Source organism: Oncorhynchus gorbuscha, linkage group LG15 (assembly GCF_021184085.1).
Source record: "Oncorhynchus gorbuscha isolate QuinsamMale2020 ecotype Even-year linkage group LG15, OgorEven_v1.0, whole genome shotgun sequence".
Taxonomy (NCBI): Eukaryota; Metazoa; Chordata; class Actinopteri; order Salmoniformes; family Salmonidae; genus Oncorhynchus; species Oncorhynchus gorbuscha.
Window position 1 is genome coordinate 43344433 of NC_060187.1, and position 26732 is coordinate 43371164.

The 26732-nt window shown below is 41.6% G+C and overlaps 2 protein-coding genes across 2 annotated transcripts in view; both read right to left on the reverse strand.

Annotated features, from left to right (window-relative positions):
• The window catches only part of LOC123997192 (cAMP-specific 3',5'-cyclic phosphodiesterase 4D-like), a 159949-nt gene extending 153615 nt beyond the window's left edge, over positions 1-6334 (reverse strand). The window contains exons 1-2 of the mRNA XM_046301334.1: positions 5840-6334; positions 2135-2203 (exon numbers count right to left, since the gene is read on the reverse strand). Of these exons, the coding sequence (XP_046157290.1) occupies positions 2135-2155 (21 nt within the window). The 5' untranslated portion in view covers positions 2156-2203; positions 5840-6334. The remainder of the gene's footprint in view (positions 1-2134; positions 2204-5839) is intronic.
• Positions 6335-6445: 111 nt separating this feature from the next.
• LOC123996816 (rho family-interacting cell polarization regulator 1-like) lies at positions 6446-12301 on the reverse strand. The gene is made up of 4 exons (XM_046300554.1): positions 12089-12301; positions 8623-9006; positions 8217-8377; positions 6446-7875 (listed from the first exon to the last, which is right to left on the reverse strand). Exons 1-4 carry the CDS (start codon positions 12147-12149, stop codon positions 7822-7824), a joined length of 660 nt encoding a protein of 219 aa, XP_046156510.1. The 5' UTR covers positions 12150-12301; the 3' UTR covers positions 6446-7821.
• Positions 12302-26732: the final 14431 nt, after the last annotated feature.

Consider the following 26732-nt stretch of genomic DNA (forward strand, 5'->3'; position numbering starts at 1 on the left):
ATAATGGTCTAGAAACTAAGGCATTGGTAGTCTTCCTCTCAGGCTTCCATTTCTTCTCTCTGGACCACCTCATTGTCCACCTCTTGAACATCAGACTCTGGGCCTCATCTTCACTGTCACTTTCCAACCATGTTGAGGATGATTCGTTGCCAGGTGAAAAAAAGACTCAAATTTCCCCAGATGGCCACCAATTTTTCAACCCTTGTATTGGTCAGTTTGTTGCGTGCTTTGGTGTGTGTGTTCCAAAACAAGGACCAGTTGCGCTCTGAGGAAGATGTTGGTGTGATTTGGAGGATGATGGAGGCATCAGGTGAGAGCCTCAGATCCATAAAGTCCCGTCCACCAGGTGGCTGATGAGATATGTTGGCCCTTGTTTGGAAGTGTACTTCGCCAGACTGCCAAGAACATTGAACTCATCCAGGCCAAGGTAGTGAGACATGGTAGTGATGACACCATAGGCCTTGTTGATCTCTGCACCAGACAGGATGCTCTTGCCAGCATACTTGGGGTTCAACATGTACCCTGTGGCGTGTATGGATTTTCAGGCAGAACTCTTCAAGATTTTGGATGTATTTCAGAACTGCAGTTGCCCCTGCTTGGAGCAACAGTGAAGTGGGCAGGGCAATACGGATTTCTTATCTTACATCTGCAAGCAGAGTCTGAACAACAGACAGGATGGCATTGTCTCCCTAAATCTGTGCAATGACTACTGCTATACGTTTCAGGAGTTTTAGGCTGCTTACCATGCTCTCCCAAAATACATAATCTAGGAGGATCCTCTTGATGGGGCTGTCCATATCAGCAGACTATGATATGGCCATTTATTTGAGAGACTCCTTCCCCTCCAGGAGACTGTCAAACATGACAACACCACCCCAACGGGTGTTGCTGGGCAGCTTCAATGTGGTGCTCTTATTCTGCTCACTTTGCTTGGTGAGGCAGATTGCTGCTTTAACTTGATGACCCTTCACATACCTAACCATTTCCTTGGCTCTCTTGTAGAGTGTATCCATTGCTTTCAGTGCCATGATGTCCTTGAAGAGCAGATTCAATGCATGAGCAGCACAGCCAATGGGTGTGATGTGAGGGTAGGACTTCTCCACTTTAGACCAAGCAGCTTTCATGTTCTAAGTATTGTCTGTAACCAATGCAAATACCTTCTGAGGTTCAAGGTCATTGGCGACTGCCAATTATTTACTAAATAACAAAAAAATCATGTATGTCATATACAATATATTCACCCCACCCAGTATTGTCATCAAAACTTACCAGAAAGCATGTAGTCCTTGGCTCAGACAGTGTAGTAGTGTGGGCTCAATAGCATCTCATTAGTGTGCAAGATCTTGAGACTCAGCTGTTCATGTGATGGAAGAATGCACCTTGCATGCAATTGGGGATAGTTTAACCAAAATATGCCACAAGACCTAGAATTGCCTTATGTGTATCCCACAAAAAAAGGTTCACTGTTATTAGCTTACTTTTTTAAATGAATTTAAGCAAGATTCCAGGGCTTAATTACCCATGGAAAATTTCCGGAACAATTCCGTCAATTTACCGGAAAGTTTCCAACCCTTTGCAACACTAGTCATACCAAAGAAGAATCAAGGTTGTAATCGCTGCCTAGTGTGCTTCAACAAAGTACTGAGTAAAGGGTCTGCTACTTATGTAAATGTGATATTTACTTTTTTGTTTATCATTATGGGGTATTGTGTATAGATTGAGGGGAAAAAACAATTGAATCCATTTTAGAATAAGGCTATAACATAACAAAAACATATAAAAGTCAAGGGGTCTGAATAATTTCCAAATGCACTGTAATCCATTTGGGTAAACCACTAGGGCAAATTATGAAGCCCAACATGGCAACCACGTGGGGCAAATGTGGATACTGAGGACAAAACCTTGTGGGTCCCCGTTGTGTTTCCCTCATGGGGCCCGTGAAACAGCCCTCCATTACCCATATAGGCCCCACATGGAAATGTTAACTGGGTTATTTTGGTGAGTTGGTCATTTGGCTGACCAATTAAGCATACTCCAAAATTCCATGACCGTCACAGCCATACCTCTTGGGGCGATAAGGTAAGGAAGTGGTGAGGGTGTGGTGAGAGGGAACACAGCTTTGAATCTTAATTACCTCAGCCAACAGCCAAGACATTGACACAGAAGCTCTGGGACGCCTTCACCTGGTGTGGCAAGACCGCAGCTGAGGGAGGCAAACAGAGAGTTGGGTTGAGATACCTTGTCATCACTTTTTTACCCTCATTTTTTCAGATCTTACTTATACAGCTGAAGAAAATACATATTCTACCAGTGCAGAATATATCATTATTCCACAAGAACCTCAAAATAGCTCAGGATGAGCTACTCTGTTCAACAAACTTTCACAATGGATTCTAGGGAAATAAGTACACTAGTGAATAGTGGGCCTATTTCTCACTGGGGGCCTTTTTCTCCAAGAAAAAGAGGTTAATGAACCAGAACAGACAGTTATTACATACAGTGCCTTGCGAAAGTATTCGGCCCCCTTGAACTTTGCGACCTTTTGCCACATTTCAGGCTTCAAACATAAAGATATAAAACTGTCTTTTTTTGTGAAGAATCAACAACAAGTGGGACAGAATCATAAAGTGGAACGACATTTATTGGATATTTCAAACTTTTTTAACACTTCAAAAACTGATAAATTGGGCGTGCAAAATTGTCGAGGTGATTGAGGTAATATGTACATGTAGGTAGGGTTATTAAAGTGATGATAACAACAGAGAGTAGCAGCGGTGTAAAAGAGGGGGGGGTCTGGGTAGTCATTTGGGTAACCATTTGATTAGATGTTCAGGAGTCCTATAGCTTGGGGGTAGAAGCTGTTTAGAAGCCTCTTAGATCTGTAGCTCAGTTGGTAGAGCATGGCGCTTGTAACGCCAGGGTAGTGGGTTCGATCCCCGGGACCACCCATACGTAGAATGTATGCACACATGACTGTAAGTCGCTTTGGATAAAAGCGTCTGCTAAATGGCATATATTATTATTATTATTATAAACAGTGCCCTCTGCACTATCCCACCGTAAGTAACCCAAGTTACGTAAAATACAGTTTTGTCATACCGTGCATTTATATTGTGGTTTATTTTCCCACATTACATCTCTGTATCAAATTAAAGCCTGCTGTTGTGATTGACATCAGTTGCCAAGTAGTGTATGCAAACTGAATCTGACATATCCAATGATCGTGAAACCAAATAAATATTTATCTTCATTATACAGCTTGTCACACAGGCTGCCAAACTACAAACACTGCATATTTGGGCATCAGTTTTGTAAATATTTTCTAAGCGTCAGTCAAGCTCAGATTGCACATTTTGTTCCATGACAATTGGAAAAATCTGTTGAAAAGCAGTAGTACCCCATCTACAGGACACAAAAGTAATCTTTATCAGAAGACTACCATACACTGTGCATTCTAGTTACTGCCCCTCACAATCATTAAGTACTGCGTATAGGCTACTACTGTAAAAAATAATCTAATTTATTTGTAAAGCGCTTATCAACATAGTGCTCAAAGATCCAAATAATAAGCTGCCATCTAAGCTGTTAAACGTTTCCCCATTCAAAAGGTACTACAATAACATACTGACAGTATATGGACCAGACAGGGGGATTATGTCTGTGAAACAGTAAATTGTTGTTAACTACATATGTATGCGACCCCATGTGAATTGTTTGTACAGGATGCGAAGGGACACAGTTTTGTCATACCACAGACCATGCTGTCCCACACTGCCTACCCATGACTGACTGAGCAGAAGAGCTACTATGAATGTCTGAATGGGATACAGATTTACAATTGTTAGCTTAGTTCCTTGGCACTGCATGCCAACTCCAGCAGAGGCTGAGGACCTTCTATTTATACTCAATCAGCAGTAAGTTTGATAGCATAAGTGAGTGACTGAGAGAGTGTGTGAGAGAGGGACGGAGAGATAAATTAGTTGAACAGGAAGAGGGGAAGATAAAGAGAGGAGGGCAAGATTGTATAAATATTTTCTGGGAAATTCATTCTAAATTCATATGGTAATGATGGCCTTCCAAACAGCCATTAAGCGCTGTTCATAAAAATGTCTGAATGTTCAGTATCAGTACTCATAATGTAAACAGTCTTCTTTGCCAAATATAATAATCATGCTTGCACAATCTAAAGTCTCTGAACGTCTTAGCAAAATCTGTCAATTGGAATAGCCTGAACAATAAATGTGGCCCAAGTTACAATGAAGGCACAGATTCGAAAGGATATTTCAGAAAAAAATCTTCAGAAATTTCCTGAAGAACTCATTTCGAAATGTGTAAATTCCGCGAGCTACAATTAATATATGATCAGTTACACTGATGCCTAATTCATTTCTAGCTAGGCCTACACCATGTAGGCTACATAAATAATAGAACAAGATGACCTAGAAATAAAAATACAATTATTGGACCAATAGGTCTATATTTCAACCCTATTAAAATACCAAGAGAATATTGACAAACAAGTTTGGGGAGTATTCTGATTACATGAAAATGAACTGTAATCAGTTAAATTACCAGCAAAAATATTGTAATCAGATTATAGATACTTTTGACAAACTAGATGATTTTGTTTAAATTCAGAAAGGATGTTTGCTAAAAAACACATTATGACACCTTTCAGTTCTCTCAATGATATTCAATTAGACACTGAAAAAAAGCACAAGTTTAAGTATGGTCCACCTGAGCAAGTCTGACCACAAGTCATGGACCACTATGATGACACACCAAATGTGTCTGATGGATCCTTTGTCTTCTTCTAATGCCTTAAGAATAAATTCATCCACAAGTAACTGAAAGTAATCTGATTACGTTACTGAGTTTGGGTAATCCAACATTTACTTCACTGATTACCAGTGGCGCAAAATACTTAAGTAAACATACTTTAAAATACTACTTAAGTAGTTTTGGGGGTATCTGTACTTTACTATTTATATTGTTGACAACGTTCACTTTTACTCCACTACATTCCTAAAGAAAATAATCTACTTTTTACTCCTAACATTTTCTCTGCCACCCAAAAGTACTTGTTACAATTTCAATGCTGAGCAGGACAGAAATCAAGATGTCATCCCTACAGCCTCTGATCTGCCGGACTCAATAAACACAAATGCTTCATTTGTAAATTATGTCTGAGTGTTGGAGTGTGCCCCAGGCTATCCATAAATAAATAAAAACATCTGGTTTGCTTAATTTAAGGAATATGAAATAGTAATACTTTTACATTTTATACTTCAGTATTTTTTAGAAATTACATTTACTTTTGATACTTAAGTAGATTTAAAACCAAACACTTTTAGACATTTACTCAAGTAGTATTTTACTGGGTGACTTTCACTTTTACTTGAGTCATTTTCTATTAAGGTATCTTTACTTTTACTAAAGTATGACATTTAGGGACTTTTTCCACAAGGGATTACAATTTTGGACAGGTAACTAGTAACAAATGGATTGCGTTCAGAAAGTAACCTTCCCAACCCTGTATAAACTGGATAAAGGCAAGACACAAATGACACACCTGCCAGAATTGAGTAAGGCACGTAGGCTCAACTTTAAGATTTCCAGTTAGTGGAAGACACATTTTGGAAATTTTAAGAGAGCCATTATTTAGTTATTCCCCCTGCATTTGTAGGCTACAGCCAATTACAATCAAAACATACTTTGTTTAATTCCTTGACAAATGTAAATCCCACATTTCACTGTCTGTTTTCGAAATGTAGTGTTCCTTTTTAAAAGTCTCCTGCCGTCAACACGTAACGTTATTTGAAAAGTTTCACTTTCCTACCTTTGGTCGACTTTAGTATTTCAGATAAGAAAGACACCAACAACTGCAGCTTATGAAGGAAAATGTAGTTCTGTTTCTTCATTGAAGTTCGTTGTCTTTATCACCAAACTTTTTATTATTATTGCTTTTTAGACTTGAAACTCTGTCCGTGCTGCTATCGTTGCGAACGGCGTTCAGTCACATGCCAGGAAATGTTTGTGACTGTAAACAATGTTCGCGTGCAACGGAGGAGGACACGCAGTTCAGTCAAATTATGGGAGGCTGAAAGCTGAACAGTGAGCAGCTAAATAGTTTTTTTTCGCTCTAACTTCGCCGTTTTGTCAATGACAACAAGCCTGGAGTTTATTGAGAAAGCGACCTATTATTGTCAATTTTCCAGGTTGTTGTCATAGCATTACTTTAGTTAACACAGGTAAACAAACAAAAATTGTGCTATTGACTAGCTGTTTGTGGGTCACTTTAAAAAATGTGTCATAGAATAACAATTTATATAACCCTACCTATATATATATATATATATATATATATATATAACACGTCTGGAGAACAGAAAACATAATTCAAATCATACAAAAATTAGGCCATTGAGTATTTTCAAGAAGCAGAGAATTTGGAGCCGCTTTATTTCTAATGATACCTGACACATTGGCTGCATTTACACGGGGGCGTATTCATTATAGAAACCGTTTGCCATTTAAAACAAAACGGAAGCAAACAGTGCAAAAGGAACGAAACGAATACCCGAATTGTCCAATAGAAACTATCGTTTGCGTCTTCTGTTTGGAGTAAACGGTTTATTTTAAAATACTTTACCGGTTGTCCATGCGGGTGGTCTTTTTGCAGGTAGGACTGTGAGACATCCACAGTAAAGTATAATTAAATAAACGTTTCAAAGCGCTGGTAGAGCGTTAAGTATTCTAAAATCACTTGAAGCATGCCACAAGACGCAAATACAGGCATGATACTTGCCAAACTCATGCACGCGTTTACATAGTTCGGTGCATGCTTCAGGTGATGGAAATCGGAACACACTACCAGTGCTTTGGTAACTTTATTGGATTATACTTTCCCGCGGATATATTGTCTGGCATTCCTAAAGTCAAAAGAACCAACAGCGGGTAGAGTATGGTTTTCCAATTTTTTTTAGGCTGCTAACCCCATTAGATAAAATAAAAAAAGTGATGTAATCAACAGCCAATGTATACTTTTTAAATTGGATCTATGACAGTCTATTACAAATCATTTTGGACAGTACTTTTGACATTATTCATATCTGATGGAAGTATGGTTTGAAGTGACTGAAATGCATCAAAAAGGTATTGGGAAGTTCAGAAGATCATCTGGCAATAAGCAATAAACAATATGCAATAAACATTTTGGAGTTTCTCTCAGGACCCCATTTTCTAATCTGGCCATGACCCCTAGTTTGAGTAAATTTAAATGTTGTTTTATTTAACATGCTGTCTTGTAGAGGTTATGAGAGGAAACTTTCCTTATCCAAACACATTTCTACCAGACGTAGAATTCCAGATAACCCAATTCTGTACATTTGCCAATAATTGGGCTTTTGACAAATCAGATCTGATCTTTTTGCAATAATTGGACAAAAGAGCAGAATTGGGCTGCCTGTGTAAGCGCAGCCATTGTCTGTGCATCTTCTACATTATGGTTCTTGACGCATCCAGCCATCTGTGAATGAATAGTACTTCACCTTGGGCCAATGATCAACTTTAGTATGCTGCTGACCAACCTCAGAGTAGATATTCCGTACTACATCACAGGGTTGATTGTAGCCCTTGGGCTATACTGATTTCTTTCAAACATTTGTCACTTTCCAGCAGCCAGACAAAACAAACAAAGATAGGAAAAAAACATGATGGTGGATGACATGTCATGAACGGCACCATCTGAACCCAAACAAAAGACTGATTTACATTCTATCAGTTCTGGATCAATGGCTTTGTCTCATGATGTGTTATCTTTCAGAATTGTTTTGTTGGATAACGGGCAAATGGAGACTCTTCATTCATCTTGCCCTGAAAACAGGAATGAAAAGGAGTTCGAATTAATTTGGATTCAAAGATTTCTACCTTTTGAACACATTGTATGAGAGAGAAAAAGGACTGGAGCATAAAAAGTGCTTAGCACAACATATAGAAAAGTAAACCATCTTTGCATATAATTAATAGTCAATTTAATTTATCTGATAAATTCTCCTAATTCTCATATGTTAACATCCATTTTGGTTTGGTTTCCTGTGCGCTACACAGCATTTCTTCTATATCACTTCCATATCTGAATGTCCTGTACATTCAACGGAAAGCTCTTTTGCATGCAATATCTGTCGTATGCTATCCTCACAGAAAAATTTACTCACCATTGGCACATCTTCGAGCCTCTCAAACTTTGAACCTCTGGAATTAATGAACTTTGCAATCCCAACAGCCAGTAGAAGACCCAGACAGATGCAAAATATGCATAGGACTGCTACAAGACCCGGACTCCTTGATAAGTCATGGCTCCCATCACTTTGTAAAGCTAAAGAATAAATTACAGTGAAAAAGTATAGTTACGCAAATATATGAATCGGTTGTCTTAAAAGTCGTCACCTGTATTGATTCATTCTGTGGCATTTACAAAACATGAAAATGCTGTTATCTTGAAAACTTAATTATAATAGAACCTAGGTGCCCATTGGTAACAGCCTTACCGCTAAGACTCACTGTCTGCAGGGATTGATTTGATGAATTCAATAATATACTATTTGAATCTGAAACACACACCTGTGCTCGAGCTTATGTTCCCTGTGGTAAAATCAGAGTTTGGTGACAAAGTTGACGAGAAGTTTGAGGATGTGGAGTCATGAGAAGTTGTTCCAGTTAGGGTCTCATTTGTAGAAGTGTCAGCTGTAAAACCTGTAGAGGTGGTGCTACCATCGGATGCTTGTGATGGAGTCAGTGTCTGAGAGGATTGGGAAGGCTCGGTTGTCGGTGATGATTCCAATGGGACTTCAGTGTTACCAGTAGGAGCTGAATCAGGTGTTTCACTGACTATGAGACTTGTTATACTGGCTTTTGAGGCAGGGACCACTGTGGTGATGACATACAATGTTGGGGTTGTCTTGTTGGTATCCTTCAATGAAGACAAGTTTGGGGCTCCAGTGGACCCTGCATTAAAAGATTGTTTTTATTGAATCATTTCACATTTACAAACTAGGCATGCATACATATATTTATCATATTTAGTTATGCTCTGCAACTGGCTCATCCCTGTTAACAAATCTGTATCGGAGTTCAATGTTTTGAGACAATTTTTTTGTTGTTAAACACATTGAGACAAAACCTGGTATGCATTCGGGTAGTCTCTCGTGATAGACTGTTACTTGCCAGCGCACAAGCAACATTTGGTTCTGTACTTGGTCGATCTGGGGTGTCAAAAATAAATGTAATGTGGAAAAGTCTAGTTCCCTTCTGTTTTTCTAATGAAAAACAACACTTCACATTTGCATATAATGAAAGTAATATCCCCGTCATTTGCATTGAAGAAGAGACAGAGATGTTGGGGTGCCTTGTAAGGATCCGACAGCGAGTGAGTAATCCGACTCTACCATCAGTCCTATTTGCCAACATGCAATCATTGGATAATAAAATGGATGAGGTCCGGTCAAGACTATCCTACCAATGGGACATTAAATACTGTAATATCTTGTGTTTCACTGAATCATGGCTGAACGACAACATCTATAACATACAACTGGCTAGGTTTTCAGTGCATCAGCAAGATAGAACAGCTGCCTCCGGTAAGACAAAGGGTGGCGGTCTATGTCTATTTGTAAATAACAGGTGTTCCATGAAATCTAGTATTAAGGAGCTCTTAAGGTTTTGCTTACCTGAGGTAGAGTATATCATGATAAGCTGTAGACCACACTATTTACCAAGGAATTTTTCAACAATATTTTTCGTAGCTGTCTATTTACCACCACAAACCGATGCTGGCACTAAGACCGCACTCAACAAGTGGTATAAGCAAACAATAAAATGCTCATCCAAAGTGGCCTGGGGACTTTGATGCAGGGAAACGTAAATCTGTTTTACATCATTTCTACCAGCATGTTACATGTGCAACCAGAGGAGACAAAAACTCCAGACCACCTTTATTCCACTCACAGAGAAGTGACAAAGCTCGCCCTCCATTTGGCAAATCTGACCATAACTCTATCTTCCTGATTCCTGCTTACAAGCAAAAAATAAAACTAAATTACTATGGCATTGAGGAGTACACCACATCAGTCACTGGCTTCATCAATAAGTGCATCAGTGACATCATCCCCACATTGACCGTACGTACATACCCCAACCAGAAGCCATGGATTACAGTTACATCCGCATGGAGCTAAAGGGTAGAGCTGCCGCTTTCAAGGAGCGGGACTCTAACCCGGACGCTGATAAGAAATCCCGCTATGTCCTCCGACAGGCAAAGCGTCAATACAAGACTAAGATCGAATTGTACTACACCAGCTCCGACGCTCGTCGGATGTGGCACGGCTTGCAAACTATTACGGACTATAAAGGGAAGCACATCTGCGAGCTGCCCAGTGACACAAGCCTACCAGATGAGTGAAATTACTTCGATGCTCGCTTCAAGGCAAGCAACACTGAAGCATGCATGAGCGCATCAGCTGTTCCAGACGACTGTGTGATCACACTTTCCGTAACCAATGTGAGTAAGACCATTAAACAGGTCAACATTCACAAGGCCGCAGGGCCAGACATATTTTTTTGCATACCGACCCACTCCAATTTGCATACCACCCCAACAGATCCACAGATGATGCAATCTCTTTTGCACTCCATACTGCCCTTTCCCACCTGGACCAAAGGAACACCTATGTGAGAACGCTATTCATTGACTACAGCTCAGCGTTCAACACCATAGTGCCCTCAAAGCTCATCACTAAGCTAAGGATCCTGAGACTAAACACCTCCCTCTGCAACTAGATCCTTGGACTTGCTGACGGGCTGCCCCCCAGGTGGTAAGGGAAGGTAACAACACATCTGCAACACATCTGCCACACTCCACTCATGTACTTCCTGTACACCCATGACTGCATGGCCAAACACAACTCCAACACTATCATTAAGTTTGCAGAAAACACAACAGTGGTAGGCCTGATTACCGACAACGATGAAACAGACTTTAGGGAGGAGGTCAGAGACCTGTGGTGCCAGGATAACAACCTCTCTCTCAACGTGATCAAGACAAAGGAGATGATTGTGGACTACAGGAAAAGGAGGACCGAGCACGCACCCATTCTCATCGACGGGGTTGTAGTGGAGAAGGTTGAGATCTTCAAGTTCCTTGGTGTCCACATCACCAACAAACTATCGTGGTTGAAACACACCAAGACAGTCGTAAAGAGGGCACAAAAATGCCTATTCACCCTCAGGAGACCCCCCCACCCCAATTTTTACGCTGCTGCTACTCTCTGTTTATTGTCTATGCATAGTTACTTTACCTCTACCTACGTGTACATATTTCCTCAATTTCCTTGACTAGCCTGTGGCCCCACACCTTGACTCTGTACCGGTACCCCCTGTATCTAGCCTTGCTACTGTTATTTTATTGTTCCTCTTTAATTATTTATTTTTCAATTTTGTATAGTTTTTTACTTCAGTTTATTTGAGTAAATACTTGAACACTTATTTTTCTTAACTGCATTATTGGTTAAGGGCTTGTAAGTAAGCCTTTCATTATAAGGTCTACACCTGTTGTTATCGGCGCATGTGACAAATGACATTTGATTTGATTTAAAACGGTAAGATGTAAAAATACTTAGTGATTACCAAAGTTCTAGAGCAGGACTTTAACAGACAACCATCGATTCAACTCATCCCAAACTCATATTTGCTTGGACACACACCACTGGCCCTTTAGTTGTTGCTGCAACTTTCTTCATTAGTGACCTAATGTTCTATGGCGTAAGAAAATCTATTGCTTAAATTCAGATCTTTTATTTAATACTTTGTAGCTGCTTTTATGTGCAATATCCAAAAAATAAATCTATTTCACTTGACTTGAAACCACAATGTCCTGTATACATATTTCCTGGTCATGGTTGTTTTACGGTGTGACCATAACCTCCCTGTTTAGCATAAATTTCCAGTTACAACGGAGCTCTCCATACAGTTTAGGTAAATTATTCTCTAAGGGAATAGGTTTTTACGAAGAAGATTTTAAATATTGACTTACCTAGAGTGACGGCTACCAAAACAAAAGGTAGAAATATAGCGACACTCATTGCTCCCGCCATGTTTCCCTAGAGGTATTGACGTGATGGTCAACTTGACAGCATGCCCACATTAATACATCCTTGAAAGCAGGATGTTGGTGAATGGCCAGGGCGATCTGCTTCTTTTATTCAGTGCATATTCAATGCCTGGAGCGGGCGAGTCACTGTTTGAACAAGTATGTTTGCTCAATAATGAAACTAACCACCCTAAGAGCTGAGGGAGTTGAATGACAGTCTACAGTCAAGAGGCATTAAAGTGGGATACATTTTTCCACAAAACAATTCATATCCTTCAAACACCCATTCACAGGATAACTTTCTTAATGCATATTTAGTTCCGTCACCTATTATTTAATATCTACTGTTTTAAAATGATTAGAAAAAATATAAAGCCACTTGATTTCCTAAAAATACAAGTAAAACACAAAAATAAAGCAGCATTGCATTGTCTGAGAAGATAATCACAGTTGAACATGAGGACCCTTGAAACATAATTTGCTATCCCTTCTTACTGATTACATTTATTCTGCCCATCCCATAACAGTGTACGTAGATTAGTAGAACATTGACAAAAGTAAATGATTGAGTAATCAGAGAGACTACTTGCATAGGATTTCACAGGTTTCTTGGGTCCTTCCTGTTGGAAATACACTAGTTTAGTGGATAAGGAAGTTGAACGTTGTCTTAGGATTCTTAGTCAACAGGCGGAGGAATTCCTCACTACACAAGGGTGTTTATGGATTAAATGTTGTAATACCTGAATCTATAACCCCCAGTCATACCAGAAATGTGGGTTTTTTAATCTGTGCCACATCGACCCTTTGATCCCTTTCATACAAATTCATATAAGTAGAAGTGCAATGTATTATGAAGGTACGACAACTTCACATATATTTTTTAAATTTGGTATTTTCTCCCAAAAATAACATGACATGTTATTCATGTTTCAAATGTTAATTACAGCATTTAACTTGAACTTTTTCCATGTGCCTACGCTAATACAAGATCATCAAATTATATGTATTATAGACGGACTGTGCATAATCTATCATTTCCATTCTTCAACACATTTGCCATAAATGGCCAACTATGTAATAAATACATCACATTCCTCCATTAACTTTTGATTCTGTAAATCCTTTTCAGTGTCGATTTTAACATGTAAATCTTGGTGGTGGGGGGTGTAATGCATGCCAGCAAAGCCACTACACAAAACTAAACAATACATGAATTGCACAATAACGGTGACAAACGGTGCCCACAAACTGTTAAGACCTACATAAAGCTGTCCCAACAGCAGTCCCAACATCTTACCACTGTTACACCTGGTTATCAGCGGAGCCTTGTCTGTCAGCGAAACAGTTCATTCAGCCTCATTTACTGTCTTTAAAAAACATAGCTGATATTGTTGACTTGCTTAAACAAATGTGGTTTTTAATGACAATTGAGATGTACAAACTATGGCATAAGGGGACGACAAGTGGATAAGAGGCCATCCGTAATTTTGATTTAAGACATTAATGAGCGAGCTAGGACGGACGTAGTCTATATGACTATTTGTTTAGCAGTTTTGAAATGTACAGTGACAGAATTCAGAACATGGGCCGTTCTTACAGTGTTCTCCCTGTACACCAAGTTAGAACCATAGGATAAATAAATGGGGCATATAAGCAGACAATGAAAGCTCTTACAATATTCAATGATTACATTTCTCGAAAACAGGTTATAGGCTACATGTGCACCACCAAGTCAGAACAATAGGTGAAATTAAGAGGGGTAAATATATCAAATTATTAGGGTGAGGTACATGGGCTACTAACATCTTACTGCACAACATACACTTTCTTAGCTACAGTATACATATCTCCCTGGCATATTAAATCAGTTGTTTTGAGCGTGGCACAAATCATGCTTCATTGACAGCATGGCCAATGTTGATTGTTTATCATTTTAAATTTGGAAAAGAGCGCCTTAATCCCAGATTTTGGACCACACAGCCACTATCACTGATTCCTTCCAAGCCACTCATTGTTGAATTTGCGATTTCCACATTGTTGTGTAATATCCAATGGCCGATGAGCACTGATATGTTTTATCTATAATTTATCTTCATTATTTCTCTTCACATGACAAGGATTAACAAGGATTTGCCAGTAGATTGTCGACTTGATTCATGATGATGACTGCTAGCTAAGATTTTGAAAGTATGATGTTGACATGATCAGTCCAATCAAAGCTACTGTACATATAACGTGATTTGATGTCATATTATCTGTGGCCAATGACCTTGAGCCTTCTTGGATGGGCACTTCTAATTTAACTCTATGGCAGCACCCAAGGGGCTAGAAGTTTTTAGGTCTAACCTAAGACTTGGCGGTGACATAGTGTCCCTATGAGCGACAGAACACTGAGCCATACACGGCGTAGTGCTCTATATTTTCTGGTGGCTAGCCCCAACACCACAGAAAGCACTGAGCTAGGCTGAAACAACTGCATTTTGAAACTGCCTTACTCAAGAAAACAAAGAGACCATCTTGTATTCTTTATTAACTCAACGATATATATATATATATTTTTTTTTTTAACATTGTTTGCAAACTGATATGTGACATATTAATGCCAAAATAACATGCAAATCAGGCAAGTCAAAAATGTGGGGCTTAAAACAGCTGGGGCTCTGAATGACGGGTCAAGGGCAAGATTGGTACCTTAACCAGTAGGATACCATTATGTGAATATTACACCAGAAAAGTTCTGCAATACATAAAAATGCACATATAATCATACACACATTTAAATTATACACCCTGCAGTGTGCAAGAGACAACTATACCAAGAATGAAACATTGATATTCAACTCTTTGGAGTTCAGTATTGAGTTCAGTACTAGGGCAATCAGACCACACCAATCAGCCTATAGTTAGACATAACAAACAAACGGTTACAATCAGACCCTAGGATTCCAAATGTCACAATCTCAGTCAAATCAACCCTCTACATTCTCTGTCATCAGATACAATATAACATATAAAGTGGTATAATTTGTAACGTAGTGAACTTTATGCCATAATCCAGTCCATGTATTTGTACTGTGGGATTCCAGTTCCATGTTTTACAACAGCCAGACGGTGGGAGGGATATGATATGTGAACTATGTAATGCCAGCATACTTCTGAGTAAAGTTAAACTAAAGTATACGAACGCCCCGACCTCAATTCTTATAAACATAAGCAATCTAAATAACTGGATGTTACATAATTAAACAACAAACATATTCTACACATCATACAAGACTGTAGTACTTAGCTTATAGAACTCCCAGAACTTGTCTTTGAATTCCTGTGTGCCTTTGGATAGACTGTGTCCTTCCATTACTCCCATGCCTGCAATCAGCAAAGGGGACGGATTGGTGCATTTACTGTGTAAAAGTCTGGGATGTCTACTAAAAGACTTAACAGTACATAGTAAGTATAACAATGGAACACATACAAATGACATCCTATCACCATAGTATGCCATTTGTCATAAAGCCAAGGTAACTTTTGACTGAATCTTTAATGTCTAGTTTTGACGTACACAAACCCTTTTCTTACTTCACTAGTGTCTTGAAGGAATTGAACTTTGACTCCACACACACACACACATACACTTAAGGTAAACATGCACAAGGCGTTTTCACATTCAGTGCCAGGTTTCCCGATAGCCATGGAACTTAGGCTTATGAGTGTTTAAAGGAGTCATCTTCCCTACAATGACCGAAGATGTAACATGTGTTTCCCAAAACACCAGTCGCTAAGCTTTCTCAATTCCAATCTTACCTTAACATTATAATTATTTCACAATAATAACATCAGCTCAGAGAGAGATTCCTTACAAAACAGTTTACCAGAAGTTGTTTCTGGTGAACACAAGTTCCAAGACCAGTTGATGACCAATCATGGGGATTAGAAAAATGGAAACCAAGCTATCTAGCTAGCTACCTACAAAATTTGTTCAGTGAGTGTCTAACTTATTAATTAAACATGCTAATAAACTTGAACATTGTATTAGCTCAATTATGCCTAGTTAGCAATGTCATGTTTTATGAGAGAGTGAAACATTTTGTTGATACCAATTTCAATCTGTCAGTGCCACTGACTGGCTAGCGCTTAGCTAGCTCATGTTAGCAATCATATTTTTGCACAACACACTTGAAATATAGTTGCGGTGCACTCACTCATAACACTTTTTTTTGAGTGATAAATTAGTTTATCGTCTTCAACATTGATAAGGTAAGCAAATGCATGTAGCCCATACATTCATTCTTTAACAATTAGATCTTTCATGTATTTAAACTAGTAGCTAGCACATTTTGATCATGTATTGTTCCTTATCTCTTTTTAGAATCAAATCAGTTACAAGGCAAAAATACAGATTGAGGCCTCAAATCTAACTGAGGACAGAGAAATATGTATGCATGGCTTTAAAATTGAAGTTACATTAAAAAAATGCTGGGTTGTTTGAATGACCCAATTGCTGAGTTGCAGGCATTGGGTCAATAGTTTGGTTGTTTTCTGTAAAAAGAGCAAGTTTGGGTTGTTGGTGCTGGGTTATTAAAGTTGTGTTACTGATATTTAACCAAGCCAATGGGTTAATTCTCCCGCCACCAGCGCGTGAAGTCCTCCAGAATGTGAGCAAGTGTGAAGACGTGGCAACTTTCTATTTTTGTATTTATTTTTTAATAATCCATCTATCACCCCCCCTCTTTGGAGGACACATATTTTTATATATATTTTTTTACAGCTTTTCTGTTACATATATATACATTTTACATACTTGGTACTTTTATATACCACAATCACATAACAATAATACATTACTGAACATAAGCTCCTTCATCTCACCCCTCAGCCACTCTCAGCCCATCCCACCCATCACCATAGACCACCCTCGTTTGGTTTCCATGTGCCATATATTTTTCAATTGTGCTGTGATGTTTTACATACATTTTGAACCTTCCTAATCGTATAGTAGCCATAGATGAAAGATGAAAACCTTTCCTATGAGTATTATTTATTGACTGACTATGGCTTTCCAAATCGCCCCAACACTGCTATTTGTAAGGTTCATTTTAAGTAAATGTTGTGATGTTTTATCTGTTCCTGAACCTGTGACCAGAAACAAGCAACATAGAGGCAATACCATAATAAATTATGTAGTGATACTGTCTCTTCATAGCAAAATCTACAAAGCTGAGATTGTTGTATGTAGCATTCTGTTGGTGGCAAGAATGTTGTATAATAATTTAAATGGAAAAACTCGAAGTGTTGAATCGGTTCATAAACCATGTGCCATGGAATTGGTACATCGTTTATTTTGCAATCTGTATGGTGCAGCAGTCAAAACTTTTGTCCTCAAAAAACCTGGTATATTTTTCTATTTATGCCAATTATTTTCAGCCAATTTGTATCTTAAAAAATGGCAGACAAACAAGTTCCCTACCTTCTACCACTTGCCTCCTCCATTTTTGTGGTAATTGTAACAATCTGAGTGTAGTGGGTGAGAAGTCAGGTGCAGGAAGCAGAGAGTTCAGGGGAGTGCTATTTTAATGCACAAAGAAACGGAGAACATAAGCCAACCCCACGAAAACACAGGGCGTAATGAACAAACAAACGCCCCAAACAGGGGGACTTAAACTGTCCAGGAAAAACCACAAAAATGGGAAATCAGGAAACCCATAGACATACATTCTGGAGGATTTAAAAAAAAGTGTAACCAGCTTTGTATGGCTTGTTTAAAAAAGGGTGATACTTTAAACAAAATTTCAGTTTAAATTCATCAGAAATGAGAAGTTGTCATCTGTATAAAGGCAAAAAGTGTAACGGCCGTTGGTGGAAGAAGGTGAAGACCAAGATGCAGCGTGGTACGTGTTTGTCATTTATTTTATTTAACTGAACAACAGCAGCTACCTGAGTATGGTTCTCAATCAGAGACAATGACAGACAGCTGTCCCTGATTGAGAACCATACCCGGCCAAAAACAAAGAAATACCAAAACATAGAAAAAAGAATATAGAATGCCCACCCTAGTCACACCATGGCCTAACCAAAATAGAGGATAAAAATCCTCTATGGCCAGGGCGTGACTGACGGGCGGCTCCGGCAGCTCCGGACTGACGGGCGGCTCCGGCATCTCCGGACAGACAGGCGGCTCCGGCATCTCCGGACTGACGGGCGGCTCCGGACAGGAGGGCGGCTCCGGCAGCTCCGGACAGGAGCGCGGTTCCCGGCAGCTCCGGACAGGAGGGCGGTTCCGGCAGCTCCGGACAGGAGGGCGGTTCCGGCAGCTCCGGACAGGAGGGCGGCTCTGGCAGCTCCGGACTGGAGGGAGACTCTGGCAGATCCGGACTGGAGGGAGAATTGGTTCTGGGAGCAGGCACAGGCCTCACCAGGCTGGGGAGACATACAGACGGCCTCTTCCTTGGCCGAGGCACCAGATACACAGGGCCGTGGAGGCGCACTGGTGGTCTCGACCGCATAGCTGATTGATTTGTAATACATTGTAAGGCTGTATGATGCAACTGTAATGAGGATTTGAAAAATGCCGCTTGAAAGGCATGAGCTCAGCTTTTTTTTCTTTCCAGGCTGTACACACTCCATTAGTCTCTCATTCACAATTTGACAAGCACTTGATAATGCCTCGAATTTCCCGACTGCATCCCCTTTGTCACTGTAATGCACCCTAAAACAAATCCATGCCTTTTGCGGCCAGTGGCAGTTGTGCTCCTGGACCGGATTGTTGCATTATGCCCTTCTCCCTGAGTGCTGCCTCTCACTCACATGGCTCTCCATCACGTGATCGGGTCTTTCTCACAGGCTACAAGTGAAGACTATGCTTGTCCTGATCCAATACCTAGGTGGATATTGAAGATATTGGAAGAACTGTCCACATTTACTTTCGACAGCCAACAAGATGAGTAGGCCTAACAAACAGCAGAAGCACTAGCCTATGTCAATATACGACATTGTACAAAAGTCGACCTATTCTATTCTGTACGAGAAATAAATATTCCAAACAGTCTGGGACAGTTGTGGGGTGCAATAGATCCCAAATTAATACAACCACTAGCATTAAACTTTTTTACGCAACATGGCTGACGCAACTGATCATAACATTTAGCTTAAAATGTTGCTAAACTACTTCTTCAAATTATAAGTGCAGCAATGCGCACATGGCAGTAGGCTATAAGCGCAAATGTTCCATGAGCAGGAAAACACCATTATCAAAGGTTACAGCAAATGCAAGTATGCATTTAATGCTTTTATTATAAAAGGTGCATTTTTATGGTGAGAATTATCTTCCCCAAACTTGAAACTAATGCGCTACTTATGTATGCCAGTTAGGCTCTAAACCCAGTGTAATGTGGATTAATGTGCTTAATTCTAAGAATTTATGTTGCAACTTTAGTTGTGATACAAACCTTATCATAACATAAAGGCCTATGGGCTATGCTACATAAGGTGTGCGACTATGATTTTTGAAAGAAAAATACATTTTTTCCCCCATTAAAATAACATCAACATGTTTAATATATTTACAACATTTTGTATGTTTTGTTTTTTCTCTGAGAAGTTCATTTAAAGTCATATGTGATTTGGTTTATGTATATAACATATTTGAAATGTTTTAACACACATTAACCACAAACATGATCTAATTTGCATATTGATAGTTAGTTTTGCGGCAAATTTGCATCAAACAGTAGATATTGAGGCGGCTTATTCTAATGCTTACCTTAAGACTACACATCATTAAATATATTGAGACAAATTAGACAGTAGCCTACAAGTAGCAAAATATAACTCAATTTATTGAACATGAAAGGTATTATAATATGATTGAAATAGGCCTATAGAGCCTACTGTAATTATATTTGAATGCAGTCCTCTTGGTTTTAATTTGGATCCTCATTAGCTTCTGCCGAGGCTGTAGCTACTCTTCCTGGGTCTACAAAAAAACACAAAACAAGTACCAAAACACTGATAGACAAGGAAAGTCACACAACTTGCATCCATCTAGCCACAACAGCATTAGTGAGGTTGGACACTGATGCTGGGCAATTAGGCCTGGCTTGCAGTCGGCGTTCCAAATCATCCCAAAGGTGTTCGATGGGGTTGAGGTCAGTGCTCTGTGCAGGCCAATCAAGTTCTTTCACACCGATCTCGACAAACCATTTGTGCATGGGGGCATTGACATGCTGAACCAGGAAAGGGCCTTCCCCAAACTGTTGCCACAAAGTTGGAAGCACAGAATTGTCTGGAATATCATTGTATGCTGTAGCATTAAATCAAATCTATTTGTCACATACACATGGTTAGCAGATGTTAATGCGAGTGTAGCGAAATGCTTGTGCTTCTAGTTCCGACAATGCAGTAATAACCAACAAGTAATCTAACTAACAATTCTAAAACTACTACTTTATACACACAAGTGTAAAGGGATAAAGAATATGTACATAAAGATATATGAATGAGTGATGGTACAGAGTGGCATAGGCAAGATGCAGTAGATGGTATCGAGTACAGTATATACATATGAGATGAGTAATGTAGGGTATGTAAACAAAGTGGCATAGTTTAAAGTGGCTAGTGATACATGTATTACATAAAGATGCAGTAGATGATATAGAGTACAGTATATACGTATACATATGAGATGAATAATGTAGGGTATGTAAACATTATATTAAGTTGTATTGTTTAAAGTGGCTAGTGATATATATTACATCAATTCCCATTATTAAAGTGGCTGGAGTTGAGTCAATGTGTTGGCAGCAGCCACTCAATGTTAGTGGTGGCTGTTTAACAGTCTGATGGCCTTGAGATAGAAGCTGTTTTTCAGTCTCTCTGTCCCAGCTTTGATGCACCTGTACTGACCTCGCCTTCTGGATGATAGCGGGGTGAACAGGCAGTGGCTCAGGTGGTTGTTGTCCTTGATGATCTTTATGGCCTTCCTGTGGCATCGGGTGGTGTAGGTGTCCTGGAGGGCATGTAGTTTGCCCCCGGTGATGCGTTGTGCAGACCTCACTACCCTCTGGAGAGCCTTACGGTTGTGGGCGGAGCCGTTGCTTGTTGTTGAAGTTTGTGAGTGCTTTTGGTGACAAGCCGAATTTCTTCAGCCTCCTGATTTCCCTTCACTGGAACTAAGGGGCCTAGCCCAAACCATGAAAAACAGCCCCAGACCATTATTCCTCCTCTGCCAAACTTAACAGTTGGCACTATGCATTTGTGCAGATAGCATTCTCCTGGCATCTGCCAACCCCACTTTCGTCCGTCAGACTGCAAGATGGTGAAGCGTGATTCATCATCTCCAGAGAACGTGTTTCCACTGCTTCAGAGTCCAATGGCGGCGAGCTTTACACCACTCCAGCCGACATTTGCCATTGCGCATGGTGATCTTAGGCTTGTGTACGTACGGCTGCTTGGTCATGGAATTGACTTGTTGGAAAGGTGGCATCCTATGATGGTTCCATGTTGAAAGTCACTGAGCTCTTCAGTAAGGTCATTCTACTGCCAATGTTTGTCTATTGAGATTATATGGCTGTGTGCTCGATTTTATACACCTGTCAGCAACGGGTGTGGCTTTACTAGCCGAATCCACTAATTTGAAGGTGTGTCCACATACTACTGTATATATTTTTGTATTTCACTGCATCAATTTGTCATTGGATATTCTCACCTCTGCGACTCCAGTCACAAATTATAACATGATCTTTCCTTTTCTCCCTGATTTGCTGTATGATATCTCCCAGAGACAACATACACTCTCAGCGGAGGTCTTATGTTAATATGAGCAATCATCAAGCTTGATTTGCAGAGGACAAGTTATCTACAAAACATTAGCTAGCTAGCTAACTAATGCTCATGCCTGACTGGCAAAAGGTTGCCCACCCTCACGGTTAATCAATATATTTTTTGCAAGTATAGAAGTCGACCACATCTGATGTGGCAATTTAGCTGACAAAGACACATTAGATGCGTTAAAATAGTCATTAAAACGTGACTTATCTTAATTACAACTGACTTACTTCCTCATCAACACAGGTAGGAGTTTCCCTGTCTTCCTGGCTGATATAAAGAGTCCTGAAATCACACAAAAGCCACAGCTACTGCCACCTAGTGCTGGCTGTAAAATGTTTAGTTAGACCCTGCAGCACTTGCAGCTAGTGCAAGTGATCACCTCAACGATACAATATTATGGAGTATATTTTACATCTGTGAATTATCTTTACTTACTGTACAGTACACTAAGGTCTACTGAATGCACAGTAACCATCTTATAAAGGAGATAGTGTTCTCTCTGCATGTCATCCTGGGGAAGCTACAAATCAATGATTATATTGCTGCTGTAGGCTGTGGCAACCAGTGGCTGTCACCAGTAATGTCATTCTGTCTGAAATGTAACAGGCCCTCTTGTGCCCTCTTATGGGGTATCTTATTGAAAAAATGGGGTCACGAGAAAATCGTATGAACCGATTCTATTTCATTAGATGTAGTGCTCGTGCCTATAGGGGTTCACATCCTCATTTAGTGTGTTCTATTTGACGTGAGCCCAGAGGGTTGTAATAGTAAACCTATGGTTTAACCCCAGTCTGGAAGGGTTTGGGGTCTATTGCATTTCTACAATTCAGAAATTCCATTATTTATTTGCTCCCAGATGTGTGAGTTTAAATCAATTGAATCCAGCTGTCATGTTTCCGAACCCATGCTTCGTCCATGAAACAACCCTCAGCCCCAGAGTCTATCAAGGCACTACATGTAGCACCCGAACCGGTCCAGCGTAGATGGACCGACAAAGTAGTACAGGATTTTGATGGAGAGACTTGAGTAGTTGCGCTCACCTGTAGCCCTCCGCTTACAGATGAGCTCTGGCTTTTACTGGACATGAATTAACAAAATGTCCAGCAACTCCGCAATAGAGGCACAGGCGGTTGGTGATCCTCCGTTCCCTCTCCTTAGTCGAGATGCGAATCCCTCCCAGCTGCATGGGCTCAGACCCTGAGCCAGAGGAGGGAGATGGTTGCGATGCGGAGCAGGGAAACACCGTTGATGCGAGCTCTCTTCCACGAGCCCGGTGACGAAGATCTACCCGTCGTTCTATGCGGATGGCGAGAGCAATCAAAGAGTCCACATCTGAAGGAACCTCCCGGGAGAGAATCTCATCCTTAACCACTGCGTGGAGTCCCTCCAGAAAACGAGCGAGCAGCGCCGGCTCGTTCCACTCACTAGAGGCAGCAAGAGTGCGAAACTCAATAGAATAATCCGTTATGGACCGTTCACCTTGGCATAAGGAAGCCAGGGCCCTAGAAGCCTCCCTACCAAAAACTGAACGGTCAAAAACCCGAATCATCTCCTCTTTAAAGTTCTGGAACTTGTTAGAGCAATCAGCCCTTGCCTCCCAGATAGCTGTGCCCCATTCTCGAGCCCGGCCAGTAAGGAGTGAAATAGCGTAAGCAACCCGAGCTCTCTCTCTAGAGTATGTGTTGGGTTGGAGAGAGAACACAATCTCACACTGCGTGAGAAAGGAGCGGCACTCAGTGGGCTGCCCGGAGTAGCAAGGTGGGTTATTAACCCTAGGTTCTGGAGGCTCGGCAGGCCAGGAAGTAACAGGTGGCACGAGACGTAGACTCTGGAACTGTCCAGAGAGGTCGGAAACCTGAGCGGCCAGGTTCTCCACGGCATGGCGAGCAGCAGACAATTCCTGCTCGTGTCTGCCGAGCATGGCTCCTTGGATCTCGACGGCAGTGTAACGAGCGTCTGAAGTCGCTGGGTCCATTCCTTGGTCGGTTCCTTCTGTCCCTACTTCTCAGGAGGAACCTGGCGATTTGACAGGAGTGCCGGAGGAATATCATGATCTGCGCACGGTCTTCAGTCGGTCCCGAGCCAACTCCCTTCCTCCTCACCGGTCGTATGATTGTAGTATTGATCTCCTTCCGGGGACCACTCCTCCTCGGGGTAGACTATACTCTCTGTCGGCTCCCGAACGTAAGGCTCTCGAGGATTATTTGTCTGTGTCTCTTGACGCCGGTACCATAGTGCCTTCTTCCTCTCCGGCCGGGGCGGGGTTCTTTTTTGTTAAGAAGAAGGACGGTACTCTGCTCCCCTGCGTGGATTATCGAGGGCTGAATGACATAACGGTTAAGAATCGTTATCCGCTTCCCCTTATGTCATCAGCCTTCGAGATTCTGCAGGGAGCCAGGTGCTTTACTAAGTTGGACCTTCGTAACGCTTACCATCTCGTGCGCATCAGAGAGGGGGACGAGTGGAAAACGGCGTTTAACACTCCGTTAGGGCATTTTGAGTACCGGGTTCTGCCGTTTGGTCTCGCCAATGCGCCAGCTGTTTTTCAGGCATTAGTTAATGATGTTCTGAGAGACATGCTGAACATCTTTGTTTTTGTCTATCTTGACGATATCCTGATTTTTTCTCCGTCACTCGAGATTCATGTTCAGCACGTTCGACGTGTTCTACAGCGCCTTTTAGAGAATTGTCTCTACGTAAAGTCTGAGAAGTGCTCTTTTCATGTCTCCTCCGTTACTTTTCTCGGTTCCGTTATTTCCGCTGAAGGCATTCAGATGGATTCCGCTAAGGTCCAAGCTGTCAGTGATTGGCCCGTTCCAAGGTCACGTGTCGAGTTGCAGCGCTTTTTAGGTTTCGCTAATTTCTATCGGCGTTTCATTCGTAATTTCGGTCAAGTTGCTGCCCCTCTCACAGCTCTTACTTCTGTCAAGACGTGTTTTAAGTGGTCCGGTTCCGCCCAGGGAGCTTTTGATCTTCTAAAAGAACGTTTACGTCCGCTCCTATCCTCGTTACTCCTGACGTCACTAGACAATTCATTGTCGAGGTTGACGCTTCAGAGGTAGGCGTGGGAGCCATTCTATCCCAGCGCTTCCAGTCTGACGATAAGGTTCATCCTTGCGCTTATTTTTCTCATCGCCTGTCGCCATCTGAGCGCAACTATGATGTGGGTAACCGTGAACTGCTCGCCATCCGCTTAGCCCTAGGCGAATGGCGACAGTGGTTGGAGGGGGCGACCGTTCCTTTTGTCGTTTGGACAGACCATAAGAACCTTGAGTACATCCGTTCTGCCAAACGACTTAATGCCCGTCAAGCTCGTTGGGCGTTGTTTTTCGCTCGTTTCGAGTTTGTGATTTCTTACCGTCCGGGTAGCAAGAACACCAAGCCTGATGCCTTATCCCGTCTGTTTAGTTCTTCTGTGGCTTCTACTGATCCCGAGGGGATTCTTCCTTATGGGCGTGTTGTCGGGTTAACAGTCTGGGGAATTGAAAGACAGGTTAAGCAAGCACTCACGCACACTGCGTCGCCGCGCGCTTGTCCTAGTAACCTCCTTTTCGTTCCTGTTTCCACTCGTCTGGCTGTTCTTCAGTGGGCTCACTCTGCCAAGTTAGCTGGTCATCCCGGTGTTCGAGGCACTCTTGCGTCTATTCGCCAGCGCTTTTGGTGGCCGACTCAGGAGCGTGACACGCGCCGTTTCGTGGCTGCTTGTTCGGACTGCGCGCAGACTAAGTCGGGTAACTCTCCTCCTGCCGGTCGTCTCAGACCGCTCCCCATTCCTTCTCGACCATGGTCTCACATCGCCCTAGACTTCATTACCGGTCTGCCTTTGTCTGCGGGGAAGACTGTGATTCTTACGGTTGTCGATAGGTTCTCTAAGGCGGCACATTTCATTCCCCTCGCTAAACTTCCTTCCGCTAAGGAGACGGCACAAATCATTATCGAGAATGTATTCAGAATTCATGGCCTCCCGTTAGACGCCGTTTCAGACAGAGGCCCGCAATTCACGTCACAGTTTTGGAGGGAGTTCTGTCGTTTGATTGGTGCGTCCGTCAGTCTCTCTTCCGGGTTTCATCCCCAGTCTAACGGTCAAGCAGAGAGGGCCAATCAGACGATTGGTCGCATACTACGCAGCCTTTCTTTCAGAAACCCTGCGTCTTGGGCAGAACAGCTCCCCTGGGCAGAATACGCTCTGGTCGCTTCCTTCGTCTGCTACCGGGTTATCTCCGTTTCAGAGTAGTCTGGGTTACCAGCCTCCTCTGTTCTCATCCCAGCTTGCCGAGTCCAGCGTTCCCTCCGCTCAAGCGTTTGTCCAACGTTGTGAGCGCACCTGGAGGAGGGTGAGGTCTGCACTTTGCCGTTACAGGGCACAGACTGTGAGAGCCGCCAATAAACGCAGGATTAAGAGTCCAAGGTATTGTTGCGGCCAGAGAGTGTGGCTTTCCACTCGCAACCTTCCTCTTACGACAGCTTCTCGTAAGTTGACTCCGCGGTTCATTGGTCCGTTCCGTGTCTCCCAGGTCGTCAATCCTGTCGCTGTGCGACTGCTTCTTCCGCGACATCTTCGTCGCGTCCATCCTGTCTTCCATGTCTCCTGTGTCAAGCCCTTTCTTCGCACCCCCGTTTGTCTTCCCTCCCCCTCCCGTCCTTGTCGAGAGCGCACCTATTTACAAGGTACATAAGATCATGGACATGCGTTCGGGACGGGGTCACCAATACTTAGTGGATTGGGAGGGTTACGGTCCTGAGGAGAGGAGTTGGGTTCCGTCTC